Consider the following 16,066-nt stretch of genomic DNA (forward strand, 5'->3'; position numbering starts at 1 on the left):
CCATCCTATGCAAATAGTTAACACAACTGAAAACAAGTGGAGCATATTAAAGATTTTTTAGTCCTAGTGCTTTGTCAGCATTGTTATTTCCACCATTTGCCTCAATGTTGAAGAACCGGAGTAGCTCTCGCAGATTTCCTACTAAAAAATAAGCATGTTTTTCTTGCAATGTGTACATCTATTTACCAGCCATAACATAAAGTAAACTCAGCTCAAGAGGGATCCTCTCCACAGAGCACCTTCTAAAATAAAGCTACAGTTGGAGGAAAATGAAACTACAAATTACACATTTGAGCTTAAGTCGTAGAATGCAGATTTTAAAAGGCAATATATTAGACACAGGATGAACTTACATAGAGGTTTAGAATAATTTAAAAGACAACTTTATCTCACTATGTTTCCTAATCTTTAACATCTTAGCTTACCTTCAGGGAGAATTTTTGCCTGACAGAGTTCAATAAAGAAGACGGGTCATGAAAGAAGAGATGGATTACCACATGAAACTTAAGTTTTATGCAAGTAACCTAGCAGCAGTCTAGACAAACATGCATTATAGTCAGTGCTATGTGCAACTGCAATAACTAAAAACCAAAAGGTTTTAACATCAAATTTCACAAGATATTGGTGTTTATCCTAGAATATATATTAATTTACCAGTAATGTGAGAAGGAGTTTCTCAAAATGAGTGTGCCTCAAAATCATAACTAAATTGTATACTGCAGTTCAAAGAGCTGTAAAGTTAGTTAGAAAATCCTGCAACCTCTTTTAATTTGATCTTGGTTAAAGCCATCAACGTCTATTTTGTGAATAACTTCTAACCTTTCCCTTCGCCCCAAAAGATAGGCCATTTACTTCCAAAGGGAGTCAGTGAAACATAAGCCTGAAAACAAAGCAAAATGTTTACACCTCCTTTGCTGCCGCTTAGGACTCGTGCACTTACATTCCTCTTTGCTTGGTGAAGTTACATTCAGTTCTGTCAAAAGTTGCTGGTTGGAGTTAGCGGCCTGCGTGGTTAGAGAGGTATTGCTGTTGTCACTGTTTGTTTCTCCAGAGAACAAATCTGACTGGCTGTTGCTTGTGCTGGGAGTAGAGTCATCGTCTGGCTGTTTCTTCTGGAAATCTATCAAAACCAAGATTTCATACATCATCTCATTTGCTCAATCTAATCATCCAATTTTATGCAAAAAAACCCCAGCATAACAAAAATAACTCCAAAACACTGCCAGAGATATACAAATGATCAGAATGATGATATCTCATACAACACAGAGAGTAGTCTTCAAGTTTTTACTTCAGATTTAAAATATCTTAAAAGTTATTTGTTGTTGAAGAACAACAAACATTTTCAGAACTACACAAAGTTCTTGTTTCCCCAGCCATTCAAGAGCATCGAAAGCTTACCACTGTGTTTATCAGTATACAGCACATGGCATCATTTTAAAAATAGTTCACACAAAGCACATACAAAAGCATAAAGGAGAAACATCCAATGAGGGAAGAACTAAGGCATGTAATACAAGTATAAGGAAATGTTACACTTCTCTAAAAACAATACTTCTCACTGCTGTTATATAAAATCCCACCAGTAACAGTTTTGGTGAAGCTAGTGCAGACAGCTATGGTTCCAGTTAGCATGGGGGAGCTGGTGAGGGATTGCCTTTGCATCACTTGTTTGATGGGGGGTTGGGGGGCGGGCAGGGTTTCTCCTTCCTCTTTCCTTCACTTATTCCAACATTGGTATTAAAAGTTGCTCACTGATCTATGACCATAGAGTTTGACATAGGAAGCAAATCACTACAATACATTAAAGCTATGTACAAATGATTTGGCTTCAAAGTTTTCCTTTTTTTTTCTTTTTGGTCAGCAAGTGCCAAGTCATGCTAAGCCTCCAAACTGCTTCCATAGTCCCAATTCCACATCTTTGACAGATGCCATCCTCTGGCTTACCCTGCCCCCAAAGCAGATTCAGGTTTGAGGGGAAATACTCTTTCCCTTTTTAAGTGAAAATCCTCCCTTGAGGGCTTCTTCCTAAACCCACAGTCCTGATACCTGATTGATCACAGCATTAGTCTCAGTTCCTACCAGCTACACTGCTGGATTTCAGTCTGGCACAGCTCTGCCACTGGACGCTCCTGGGGAACACCCCTCCCAGCCAAGTGGATTTTGGTTTGCTTAACATCCAGTTACTCTCACAATGCAAAGGCATTCCTTGTAAAGAGACAGCTGAAGATGAAATGCATCACCTCTTTGTATTCCTAAATACTTTTTTTTTAAAAATGACATACAAAGGCAGAATTTATTCATTATGCAAACACATACATAAATCAGTATTCAGTTGCTCACTATTACATCATGACAGAGAGGAAAACAGAGCAGTCCATAAACATTTGCAGATGATGTGTTAGAAACACGGGTCACCAACATGACTCACTGGGATTGGGAAGCACTACAGTCAAACAGTCCTTAAATGCTGATTTAGGATTTAAGTGATTTGCCAGAGAAATTAAGCTGTAACTTCTGCTGTGGAAGAGTCAGCCAGAAGTCCAGCTTAGAGAGGAACAAGCTCAAAGCCAGGGAGGGGGAGGAAGGAGGCAGCAGACAGGAAATCATCCACCTCCGCAACACAGCTCTGAAAAATCAGTGGGATGCTTTTTGTCAGGGATGAGTTACTGGACCCAGGAAGATGTCCTACTCAGGCCTCACTAGTTACGAACAAAGTTTCACCCGAGCTGGGCTCTGGGATATTATTGGTGTGTTTGTGCAATCAAGAAAGCTTCAAGCACTTGGGATTCTGCACCAGCCACAATTGGACAGCTGCAGCAATTAGAACTGGAGCCACCACCCCAGAAGATACCCAACTCTTCATGCCTCTACTGAGGCCACAGTCCTGACAGAAGGGGAGCTCACAGCTGGAGACGTTTTGGGAACCACCAGTCTATAAATAACCAGTACAGAAAATAATTGAAAATCTCACATTTTGCCTGCAAATATAAGGTCACTACAAAGATTTTAAGTGTTTTATGTGAGATTGCATCCAAGGCAGTGCACAGAAGCAAAGCTGTGTTGTGTGCATGTATCAGAAGTGGGAGCAACTCCATCTTCAAGGAGCAGAGCAAAAATAATGGTTACGCTCAGTATTATACACAGTGAGCAATCTATAAAATGCATTAAAAAAGAAAGTGTAGAGTTACAGAACAGCAATAGATACTATGAAATATATTAAAAATCAGCAAGTTAAAAATTCTCAGCCAGTGGTTTGGGGTTTTTTTGCTAGATAGCTGCAAATACTTTACTCAGGCTGCACTAGCTCAGTGTCATCCACAAAAGGCATTTACAGAGAAACGTAAAACATTTTTACAAAATGGTCTATATAATAAAAGTCCTGACAGTCCTTTAATGACAGGATGGTAAGTACTAGTGCAACACTCTGTCTCCCAAAGCTGCAAGTTTAAGAGCACATTGACCAAGGTGGTTTGGGGTTTTTTTTTTTCCTGAAAAACTATTAACTTTTGCTCTTTGCAAATGCTCCTTGCCTTCATGAATCCAGGACCTCGTGTTCAGAACTAACTTTTACTCAGACTGCAAATCAATTAACTTCCAAAAAAGTCTTAGCCTGCTCAGTTGTGTGGAACCTGAGAACATCTCCTGTCCCCCCTTTTTAACCAATTTTTCACTGCAGACAAGAGTACTTGAGGAAAGCGTTGTGACTGCTGATCTCAAGCGCCCAAGACACACTAACTGTAACTGAAGTTGTACTACTTACTTACACTACAGCAAATTATTAACAGTTGCCTTAGTAATGTGGGGTCAACAGTAATACAGGACCTATTCAGTAACATAGTTTATATAATAAATTTGACCTAATTATCAACAGATTTCTGAAATATTGCTTCATGATTTGTGGTCCAGTACCTGGTACAAATACATATCTAATGACATACTGGATGAGCTGTATTATATTTCTTCTGTGTATCGCTGGATGGCATTTGGCTTCTGTTAACCAGGACTCTCGTTAACACAAATAACTTGCAGATCACCTTGATCTCCCCCCAAGCACAATAAAAGCTGGCAACAATTACAGAAGAGCTGTGTCTGCATAAATCCAGTTAAGCCTTAACTGCTTAACAAATGAAAAAAACCCAAAAATACACACACAATACAGGCAAGACCCTGGCAAGTTTTGAAGGGGAGGCTTCATTCTGATTAAAATCAGAATGTAATTCTGTTGACAGAACAATGACCTCTCCTAATAGGCTCAACGAGGAAAAAAACAGAACAAGAGTTGGCAAGACATTAATCATCATTTCCAGAAGTTTCTATTTAACTAGAGATGCATGCAAAACACTTCCCTTTAAATTAATTTTTTCCTTCATTTTTACTGAGACTTCCACTATGGTAGCAAAATTTGTGCCAAAATGCACAACGACTGACCAAAAATCCATCAAATCCACGTTCCCCTTTCCTAGTTAACGAAATGCAACTTTAACTTTTTACAGAACCTTCAACTGGTATACAGGTTTACTGGAAGCAAGCTTTCTCCATTTGTCAGAAAATATGTTTTCTTTTTCTTCTCAACATTGTCTCCTTTTCTCCACTGCCTTCAGGTTATAGGGGTTTTTTGGTGGTTGTGGATTTTTTTTTTTTTTTTTTTTAAGTGCAAGATACCTTTGTGTTAGTTACAAGGTGGAGCCAGCACTAAAATAAGATGTGAAAATTAGCCATTTCCTGCATAGGGGAATAACAGAATGAAAGATCTATCAATAAAATGCATGAAATCCGTCCAATAAACTGTTACTGCATGGTAGAGAAGGTGCCAGTGCTAAGCAGCAACCCTGCCAATCTTGTAGCTCCAAAATCCTTTTGCTTTGTTGAGTTTAAGGGTTGCACCCAGCATCTCAGCTAGCTGAGGAGGAGCAGAAAATCTCAGGCAGGGCTCCCATGCACTGGATGTTAATAGTAAGTGTGTTATTTTTGTTTTGTTACTTACGATTTCTTTGTAAACAAAACAATGACTATGTGCATATACAGACATGATACAAACATTTCATATTCTATAGATACAATGAATTCAAATAGTTTAGACTAAAAGAAAGGCAAGAAGCCAGATTTGTTTCCAGACTTCAGAAGACAAGTTCTTTTGCAAGACAATCTTTTTTCCATTTGTATTCATAAAATAACATTGATAATGAGAGCCGTTACCTTTACAGCTTCCAATTCTAACTCATAAAACCAGAGGTGTCACACAAAATCACATCTTCTGCACAGAACTAAAACTCTCTCGTACATTTGTCCAGTTACTGTTACCAGGTTAGGGTGAGCAACAAGAAAGAGCCCATCTTCCCAATATGTTCATTTCACTCATTACCTCAAGATCAAACTAACAAATATTTAGAACATCCAACCTCTTCCATCACCTAAAATACTCCCAATTCTGTGACACAAAAAAATCAGACACTCACAATTCCAGTATTTAGTTTACTTTAGCCATCAATATCCAACAAAATACCTAAGGAAATATTGAGTCCTCAACTTTTGCTTAACTATAAGGGGTCTGTAACTGAGCAGGGAACAACCCTGCAGCTTTTGGTAAGTTAACTTCTGTGATTACCTCAAGTTTCAACTGATTGTAAAGGCAAATACAAGCAATATCAGCGTGCCATAAAGCATTTTATTCTGAAAAAGACAGGCATGTCAAAATGTTACATGAAATGACTTAATACTAAGCCAGAGCTGCTTCTCATTTGCACTCATGCTATGGTATAAGAAATCATAAAATTTATGAAACTCTCAAAGGGTCTTAAACTTAAGCTCTCCTTTTGGCTTATTTTAAGGGTCAAGGTTACAAACACTTACTATTCTCTGGTCTATAACAGATGTTTTCATTAATAAGAAATGGGTTCACTGAAATAAATTACGGATGTTGCAAGAAGCATCAGAGTAAACAGCATGCTAAGAGGAGAAAATTAGAGTCTTTAAAGTAATTATTTTGGTTGATAAGCAATATTACACCATTCCTTTATTCTTCAGTCCTACAGCTCCCATAACTTAGCAATGTGAACTAGCAAAAAAGTTATTTGAAAAGTGTTTGCTTCTTACACTGCATTAAATGTGCAATCTGCACATTTTTTATTACCAGAGCATCTTGTTCTTTTACAGAGCATAAATTAATGTGTCACATCAAATGTCTACTAGTCCATTAGCATCACAACATACACAATAGACTTTTACCTTCCTCTAGTCTAATCAGAAAACAGTTCCACGCTTAAAAGAAAATGCATTTTGAAAGTACTCTATGGGAAGTAACACAAATATTATGACATTGAAACTGCTACAGTGAAATGTTTATTTTAAGTTATTGCATCATTTTATTTTTTCTTCCTTCACGTGCCTGGAAAAACTGTTCATATAAGACCATGGAATAGTACTGCAAGTCCTAAAGATTTTATTTACTTATTTATTGAGAACTCTTCACTGGACTTTTCTGGTTCATAGCTTACTGAAGGCATTTCAAGTGTCATTCATATATAACTACATTTTGCATAATATATTAGTGTGAAATGGATAAAACCTTTCCTTTAAGTAGATACCTGAATGCAATCTAAAGCTCCAATAATGGAATGGCAATAAAACTCCACTTGGGAGGAGAAGATTTTTTTTTTTCTTTTTAAATATCACACAGACAGAAAGATGCACTAGCCCACTTGCAGAATAAACACAGATATCCTGCCTTCAGGGGAATGCACCGTAGAATTTGCACAAGCATTGGTTGTCTTCTCCTAATACAAAAGTCATAAACTGGAATCAGAGGTAAGTACTGTACAAAACTGTATTTGCAAATATATAAACAATATATAACATATACACATATATAAAAAGATATTTCTTAATACATCCACAATAATAATAGCAACAATAGGTGGATGAATTGAAAATTAGACTGGAGAGTATGAAATAACTATCGCAGTATATTCTTGTATGAGCTATCAACAGAGCTCATCACTTTCACAGTTAAGCACAAAGTACAGGGAGAATTAACAAACCAGCAAAAATATTAGAAAAATGATTTTGTATACAACTGAACTTTATTTAGAATTGTGAGCACATGTGGTACAGGAAAGCCATTCAGCTCTTAGGGTTTGTATTCATAAATACAACTTTTCCATTTTTTTGAAATATTTATGAAGGAAAACTGAAATGAGTTCTTTATGCTCAGTTATCCTCCATGATTGCTATACTTTTTTAAAATGGCAACACATTATTAATAAGAGTTTCAAATAATATTGTGATTTGCATGTTGCATATACTGAGCTTTTCATATACATTTCTTTTTTTATTTCAAATACGCAGAAAAAATACTAGGAAAAGGGCAAAATAAACATAAAAAAAGATGGATCTGCAAGGGTGGTAAACAGACAATGAGAACATGGCTGCAATCAGATGTATTTCTCATTCAGGAATTAGGATCAAGTTATATAGTAAGACTGCCATATCTGTAAAATTACTTGGATGTTTAACACGATCAAGTTTTTTGGTGGGGTTTTTTTTTGGGGGGGGGGGCGGCAGTCAGGAAGTCTGATTACATTGTGTTTTGAGGTGTTTTTTTCTCCAAAAAAGACACCCCTTGCTTAAAGGTGACATTCCGTAATAGGCTGCTTTTCTCCTGGCTCTATAAAATTATTCTCCCACAAAGCTACACAGGAAGCTCCCCATTTGACTACCAGATTTTGCCTATTATTTAGCAAGAAAATTCATGAATAGCTAATAAACAAAGGCTAGCAAGACAACAAGCATAACATTGTTACAGATGACCTTCAATTTAAGATCCAGGTCATTAATAAATAAATATGCAGACATCTTTTTAAGGAAGAGAAATGCAGTTTTGTATAAAAGTGAGTAGAAGCATCTACAGTAACTGTATTACCAGGCTTATAACATCTTACATGACTGCCATGAAAAAAATTGCCATTTTTACAGCATGTGATCCCACCATCTCCAAAGTAGTTTTAAAATCCTGAATTGATGAAAAAGGAATTTCATTATCATCTACAAAAGTATCCTCTGAGAGCAGCTTCCCCACAGAACAAACACTACTTGCTCTGTCTGATAATAACAATTTGCTTACCATAGCTATTTCAGTACTGACCAGGAACAAGGTCACTGAAAACCCCTGTAAATAATGTTTTAAAAACCCTTGTGTCGCATTTCCTATTGTTACTTAAAGTAGCATGCTTACATTATTTCAACTAAAATTTCATTATTCCATAGAACTCACCAACATAAAGAAGAATAAATATTATTGCCTGTCGTCACAGGATCCAAAGTACTAAAGCTATGAAGAGTAAACTACTATTTCAACAATCCACTTTAAATTTCCTGTTCCAGAATCCCTCAGGTCTGCAGTTAGCATTCATACTGTAATTCATTACAGAACATGTACAGCGAGAAAGTACTACATAAAGGTACTATTACATTGCAAAACCTAAAACCAATGAGGGGCTGACAGTGGAACTAGGAAATTAAGACAATTTATTACCCAGCTAATTGAGACTGTATGGATTCTTGAATCCGTATCAAAGGATATTGGTAATAATCCAACCCAAAGGGAAAGAATGAACTTTAAACAAACTGTGGAAAACAAAGTGACTACTCCTTGATCATGACTGCAAGAAATATTTTATTTTTCAGTAATATGTAAAGTGGGAATTCATTAGGAAGAACATCTACCAAAACGGACCACTAGTAAAACACCAACTGAGTGGGCAGCTTGCCATGGATTCTTACACGCTGCCACTGCAAAAGATGGCAATGACCATAATTTGACCAACTCTTGCGAGAAACAAGAAAAGAAACTCCGGTACCGAACAGCCAGGAAAAGTAAAGTGATATAAGGCTATGGAATTAGTCTGTTAAGCTAACTAGCTGCAGCTATTTGAAGGATCCATTTGGCGCTTAAGGAGAACAATCATTTAACATGATCTGAGGGTAATACAACAGTGGAGATAACAGAATTAAATATAGGAGAGTTTAAAAAAAAGTACCTGGGGAAAACATCTAAGCAGCTGTGATCTACAGAATTTATTCTAAAAGAAGACTTGGAAAATGTGTAACATGAGCATTTAAAAACAGACAAGACAAAATTCTAGAAAATACTCAAAAGTGTAAGTTTAGAATTGACTAAGAGCAGCACACAACCTATTAAAACCACAGCTTTATCACTCCCCTAAACTTCTGTATCTTTATCTCTATAATTCTTCTAGTACTAGTACCTCTTATGAAACTAAACAAATTAATAAGTGTGCCATTTCAAATTAAATTCAGAGAGTGATGATACATGAAAATTTATACTCCTAAAGGGGAAGAAACATTTATTTTGATTAGAAGAATCTGATCCATAAACCCATAAACTAAGCACTTTGCAACAGCAGCAAGTCATACGAAGCAAACTAATGAAGTGAACTTCTCGAGGTGGTTTTGTAATAAATGAGAGATCTTGAAAACGGGACTGTTAACTGATAGAAATAGAATTTAATTACCATTCATATTTATTCTGGACACTTCATTCACCAGGCACGTAGGAACTAATATTGTTTTAATAAAAGAAACGTTACAATTAGCTTTTCTTGTACCGGAGCCACCTTTTAAGTCACCTTATCATGCCCTTTCCAATACCTAGAGAGAATCCTCCAATTTCAAAATGCACGTCTATTATTTTTTAATTAATTCCTCCAGTCTAATTTATGTGGTTCTAATTAAAGTGAATGTTTGCCTCACTTTCTGTCAATAATAGTCACATTTATAGTTCAAGCATTCCCAAATATTTGACTATATTATAAATCGTCAGGATTTTCACAAGGGATAAAAGGCCTTTACAGTAAATTAAACCTTTCTAGTACTAACTCACAAACCCCTCATCAGTTCCCTCTCCCTCATCTCCAATTAAGCACCTTAATAACTACCATTACCGAAACTCTCAAAACATCCCTCAGAATTACTCATTTATTAGACTCTTTTTCCCCAATCTCCTTTGAACAGCCCAGAGGCAGAGCTAAAGATCGTTCTGGAAGAGAAGGGAGAGCAGGCACTCTTATTTCCCAGCCCTTTGAAATGTGTGTCTGTGAGGAAGTATTTTATCGCTATTTAGGTTTTACCACCAAAGCAATGAATGGCAAGGTGAAATATAAGGTGTGATCTTCTTCCCACTCTTCTCAACCTTATTGGAATCCGATGCTTCTTGTTTTAATAAATATCTTCTCTAGCTACTGCATATGAAAGGCAAAGTGTGGAAAGGAAACTCCAAGTCTGACAGTCCTCAGTTATGGGGGCAAAAACTTTGCAATGGTTGGTGTTTATATGAACAATTTGTGACTGCAATAATCTACAATAACATGAAAAAACCCAGGTCATCTTTTAATCACACAAGTGAGAAAGCTCACTGGAAACTCATCTGACACCTTTGCGCCTTAGCTTCAAGCTCCACATTTTACTAACTTCCCAAAGGAGTCCAGGAGCTTAAGGGAGTAGCTGTAGTCTCCCACTTACCATCCCCTCCATCCTATTCTGTAATTACACAGAAATGCACAAGAGCAGCATTCAACCTGCCGACAAAAAACTGCAGAAGTTCAAGGACCAGGGAAAGGAAAGTTGATCTAGATTTATGAATCCAAAAGGTCAAACACAGCAAACTCTCACTAGATGTGGTTGCTGCAAACCACTGCGTTACATTAAATTCTGACTACGGAACACTATGGCTCAGAAACCCAACCCCAACTTAAGCACCCCTTGTTTATTTTCAGAAAACTTGAAATATATATATATTTCTTTTCCAGTCTTTTAGGAACAAAAATAATGAATATGCGCAGATATCAAAGAACTCCCTACATAAAATAAACATTGCTTAGGCCTCTCTGAGCAACAAAACATGCTGAAGCCTTGAGTTAATAAAAACAATTTTTTTTTTATTCCTACCTATTAAAATTATCTTCTAGGAGAAGACAGTAGAAACGTTGAATTCAAGACAATGACAACATGCATCTTCATCATTAGCCAATTAATCCCAAAGAAAATAGGTGGAGCACATCTCAAAATTTGGAATTAATATAAAATGGCTGCAAATAAGTCATCTAGTGAGTTCATATCTAAAGCTTATGGATTCTTTTTATGGTTTTTCTTACAAATGCTGACTACTTCAATATTTAGATACTTCTTTGGTTTCTTTACATTAAAAGAAGTGTAGATAAGGAAAAGGAATGGAAGAACTACTCTCCTCAGAATGATGCATTCCTGTCCCCCCAGTGGAAAAGACGGATAAATACACTTCTCCTCAATTCACTTATTTTTATATAGCAAATACATGTGAACTTAAAGCATCTCTTGTGATGATGAAGTGATCCTTCTGCCTGTCAGTGCTGGAGGATCACTGCTGAAATTGGCTAAAACGCACACACTTGTCTATGTCTTAATATGGAAATAAAGAGGAAGTGCAATAAACAAAAAAAAGCATGAGAAGAAAATGATCCTTTTCCTTCTCATATCCATGATTTGTGATTTGATGTGATCTGACTTCTTGTGCCACCACTTGAAAGTTACTGGAAATGAGAAAATTAGCCTTTCGTCAGTGCTGTTTCCAGAGCTCTGGGTTACAAACGGTTGTTATGGGGCATAATAGATCTGGAATCTCTTAAATGTGAGTCTTCACTAGCAAAGCATAAATCTCTAAATCAAAGCAGCGATGTTCCGACCTTGAACAACACATTAATTAAATGCTAGTAATGTTGGGATCTTGCACATGAAAATAGATTCTGTGGCCAGTCCTCCATGTTCCAAGTTTTGTTTCTATGAGTTTAACAGTGTCACGGCCGTGGAATTAGGACTCTGACTCATGGAAAGGCCCCAGCTTTTTCGCTTTTCATCTAGAGCCTTAGAGAAGATTTACAAGGTTTCGCAGGTTCTTCTAAAATGACATACAAAAAAAGCAAAAACTATTCTACTGTTTCGAGTGTTCAACCCGGGCCAGGGGAAGGGGAGGGCAGAAGAGCAGTTTTCGTTATGCTCTGAAAGAACAACAGGAAAAAACATCCTAAAATGCTTACTAAACAGAAAGGAAAACAAGGATGAAAAAAAATGTTATTCTCACACATTCAGCTAGTTTGTTACACTTTCTGAAGTGCAATGGCCACGAAAAGCAAGGAACTGAAATATGCTTTCAAGAAGTGTTTGAAAGCATTCTTTCAAGCATTCTTTGTTATGCCTAAACAGAGCTAGAAATAACAGTTACACAGCCTCTTCAGGGGCTCACATTCTATAGATTGATAGATTGAACCCATCCCTGAAAAGCTTATAGAGAAAATCTTAGACATTATCTGTTTCTTGGCATTAATAAACTACAAGATAAACAGTTAACAACAACCCTTCTCCTCCAGTTAGGGTGGCTAATTGTGTTTCAAGTACAAGTAATTACAGGCATTACTTTGGAAACTAACTGAGGGCTGGCACGTAAAATTCAGATCAAACAGCTAAATATGAATAAACTAAAGGATGAATAAATTTTCAGAAAGAGCCAAATGATTGCTAGAAGCTATTAGCTGTTTTGTGCATGCTGTTCTGATTACCTGCTTAAAGCACAAACATCCATAGAGCCTATACTTACAGCCCAGCAAAAATGGCAAAATGCAACCGATTCCAGCAGCAAGAGGGGAGGGTAGCAGAAAAATTTTATTAACTGACAAACTCAGAATAAACTGGGTCAAGCAGCCCAACCCTCCCCCATCACATTCAAAGAGCTAGAGTGGCAGGAAACCTTATATGCAATTGAATTATCTTTAAAAAAAGTTGTACTAGTTCTTCAGGAGCAGTCTGAGAGACATCCCCCACCATGAAGTTTCCAGTTCAGTGTGTTGATACAGCAGATTAAACTATGTCATGTCTACCACCAGAGGGAGGTGTTCTATTATACTGCATTTTCCAAAAACTTCCATCCCTGCACATTGATTTCAACGCTATTTAATCATCAGCAGTAGGGAACAAGCTTCCTTCTTTCTGTAAAGGCACTCTGAAGAGTCTCTTGTTATGTATATCCACTTTAGACTAATTACTGCTATGGCAAATTTGATTTTCTATTTAACAAAAGCAACTTGGTAACTAATCCATCACCTATCTCAATCAACAAACCCCCTGCCCTTTATCCTCTCTTTCCAACCCATAACACAAAGCCAATAGAAACGCTCATCTTCCATATGGCTGGGGAACATTACAGAATTTTTTCCAAAACCGAAACTGCTACGTTCTTCGGGGGGGGGGGGAAGGGAGGGGAAGTGGCATCACCTTGCTATGTTGCATGAATCAGTTGAGCAAATCATCAAACTTGAAAGATATATAAATTAAATAGGAGAAAAAGAGAGAGTTGCAGAAGCATGGCTGCTGTCATTTCATCTTTGGTAAATTCTGATGTATAAATTTGTGGGAATAACCAGTAGTACAGTTTCCTCGAAGACAAAGGAGTGGTGCCAACAATGTCTAACTGCAGGCATTTGATTTGTGCACAAGTGTGAGCGGACAGAGGCAGACACCTCTGGAAAAAGATTCAGACTGCCAACATGAAGAGAAGAACTACTGCAATATAAAGTGCCTAAATCACTCTCTTGAAATACTTACTTGCCTCTGTCGACTACAGTGGGCAATGCAGTTATGCATGGAAAAAAAAAATCCCACAATCCAGTCATCTTGCTTTACAATGATTCCATCTATTCTGCACATGTAAGGAATAAAAACAACCCCCTTGTGTTTGAAAAAGGAGAGTTACATGCTTCCTATGCTACAGAGCTGAACAGCTAATACCTGCAAGAGTCAAAACAACAGCAAATAGAAACACAGATGAAAAAGACAGCATTAGGTTTTCCTGTGTCTATCACTTCAAACATAGGGTACACCAACTCCAGTCTTCAGGAGAAGAAACCTGTCATCCATTGCATTGGCTATTCCTAATTAAAGTCTGCAAGTTCTTCAAGATATGAACTTTATATGGTAGCTTTTATCAAGAGACTCTCCAATGTTAAATCTGATCTTGCTGGAGAAGCAGAAATATATCTAATAAAAAAGGGGGGAGTAAAGTTTTCCCTATTAAATGGGTTTTGCTTGGAAACAGCAACAGTAAATCTAACAGGTAATACTCTGTATCTGACTTTCCACTGTTGTTCTTCATCTAAAATGCTGTAAGGCAACATTTTAATGCTGCCTAATTGTCTGTATATTAAAGTATCTCTGAGGCAAACAACTTCAGAAGTTGTTCTTCTGAAGAATGGATTTTATTCTCATAATCGTATAGTAGGACCATAGTGACGGATATAACACCAGATATGTTTTTATGCCTATACATAAAATAAATTTCAACAAAAGAAATACATTTAGTGCAGGCCAAAATGGAAGAAAAAGGAATTTTTTTCTATATGGGAAAGGAACACTAGAACCATTACTTTTCTTCATACTATGGGCTTGGATTATCTCTAGAAACACTATTTCCACACACACACAAATGTTTTCTGTGTTTATTTAAATAAAAAATTGGCTGCACTAGATATTCTAAAAGTCAACTTTAAGGAACATTTCTCATTCTCTTATTTGTCCAATGTTCCTGTAAATATTAGTACATTAAGATTCCTGGCAAATAATAGTGGCAGCTCAACTGAAAACAGGAGTAAAATGAATGTATTTCAGATTATTACATCAATCCACAGCCTAATGTTTGAGGGTTTTTTTTCCTAGAACTAAATTTCAAGTTGATGCATGTTTTCTCCAAGATTTTAACTAAGAAATTAATTTGTAGACTTGCATGTTAACTGCACTGATATTCCACAGGAACTCAAATCCAGTTAAAATTGAAAATTTAAATCTTAAATCTTGTTTCATAAAGGCAAGTCTTCTGCAAGTCTGCATTTGATTTCACAAAGACCCAAGAGTGTTCCTGGTTATGCCCTATCTTCTCTGCCAAATTCAGCAATGACTAAGAACATATTAGCACTACAAACACTCTGATATGAAACCCATGTATTCAATTCCATCAACATACTCCCTTGCTAATTAATTTGTGACCTCTGCAACACACTCTGGAACATCAATCTACAATCTCCTCCAGTTCCCAGTTCAGAACATAATTCAATCTTGACTGCAACACTGGTCTGGCTTCCTGCTTATTCCTTCATTTCCAAGTTCCCTAGGCTATATTAGAATGTGTCAGCTGCATCTGGGATAAACAGTGTGGTTACAGAAGCTCAACTTTCAATTACAAGATTTCAATACCTCATATTTAATTTTAGGAAGAACACTCATTTTTATATTTTCCACACATTTACACTAACAGCTGTGCTACTTCTGCTTTGCCCAGTCTGTCCCGAGTCGAATTCTGCTTTATTAAATTACCACCAAACTGAGTTCTGGTTGTGATGCCGCTTGAAACAGTAGATTTAAATTTGCACATTTAAAAGAATTTTCAAAAAACAAAGACAAATAAATCAGTGCCCCAAAATAGACCACGGTGGCAGAGGTGACACATGAAATCCAAGCTTCTGTAGTATGTTCAACTGGATTATTTCAAGCTGCTTTATATTGAACTGTACACCATTTAGAGTGAAAAATGTCCCATGTTATATGTCTGAAGGTAAAGTTTGTGTTTATTGTTGAGTGATCTCTTCAGTATTTGCAAATACACTTTCAATGCTGTTAGCTACATTTTCATAACCATTTTGTAAGGGTATCCAACTGCCTTTAGCGATAGGGAAAAGCTGTCTATGAAGAAAATTAAGCTACTTGCCCAATTTCATGCCAGAGATGCATGACAAAGTCAGGAAGCCTACCTTCATTTCAAATTTAGGAAGGGTTTTTTTGGTGAGTATTTTTAGAAGTTTTGAGAACAGTTTGTCCTGTTGTCTTACAGCCTGGCACCCTTGGCCACTATTGGTGCCATGTTGCTGGCTAGTCATAGCTTTGGCTGGCCCTGTACAGGCATTCTTTTATTCAATTTCATGAATTATTTAGGGATTGTTCATTTGTGCACAGGGAACAGTTTGAAGAGACT

General features: G+C 36.8%; 1 protein-coding gene across 3 annotated transcripts in view; it reads right to left on the reverse strand.

Moving 5' to 3' along the window:
• Positions 1 to 16,066, reverse strand: part of ZFAND3 (zinc finger AN1-type containing 3) — a 144,487-nt gene that overhangs the window by 50,259 nt on the left and 78,162 nt on the right. For all 3 annotated transcript variants that reach the window (XM_050893020.1, XM_050893019.1, XM_050893018.1), the window contains one exon: positions 941 to 1,120. In XM_050893020.1, the coding sequence (XP_050748977.1) occupies positions 941 to 1,120 (180 nt within the window). The remainder of the gene's footprint in view (positions 1 to 940; positions 1,121 to 16,066) is intronic.

Source organism: Gymnogyps californianus, chromosome 3, assembly GCF_018139145.2.
Source record: "Gymnogyps californianus isolate 813 chromosome 3, ASM1813914v2, whole genome shotgun sequence".
Lineage (NCBI taxonomy): Eukaryota > Metazoa > Chordata > Aves > Accipitriformes > Cathartidae > Gymnogyps > Gymnogyps californianus.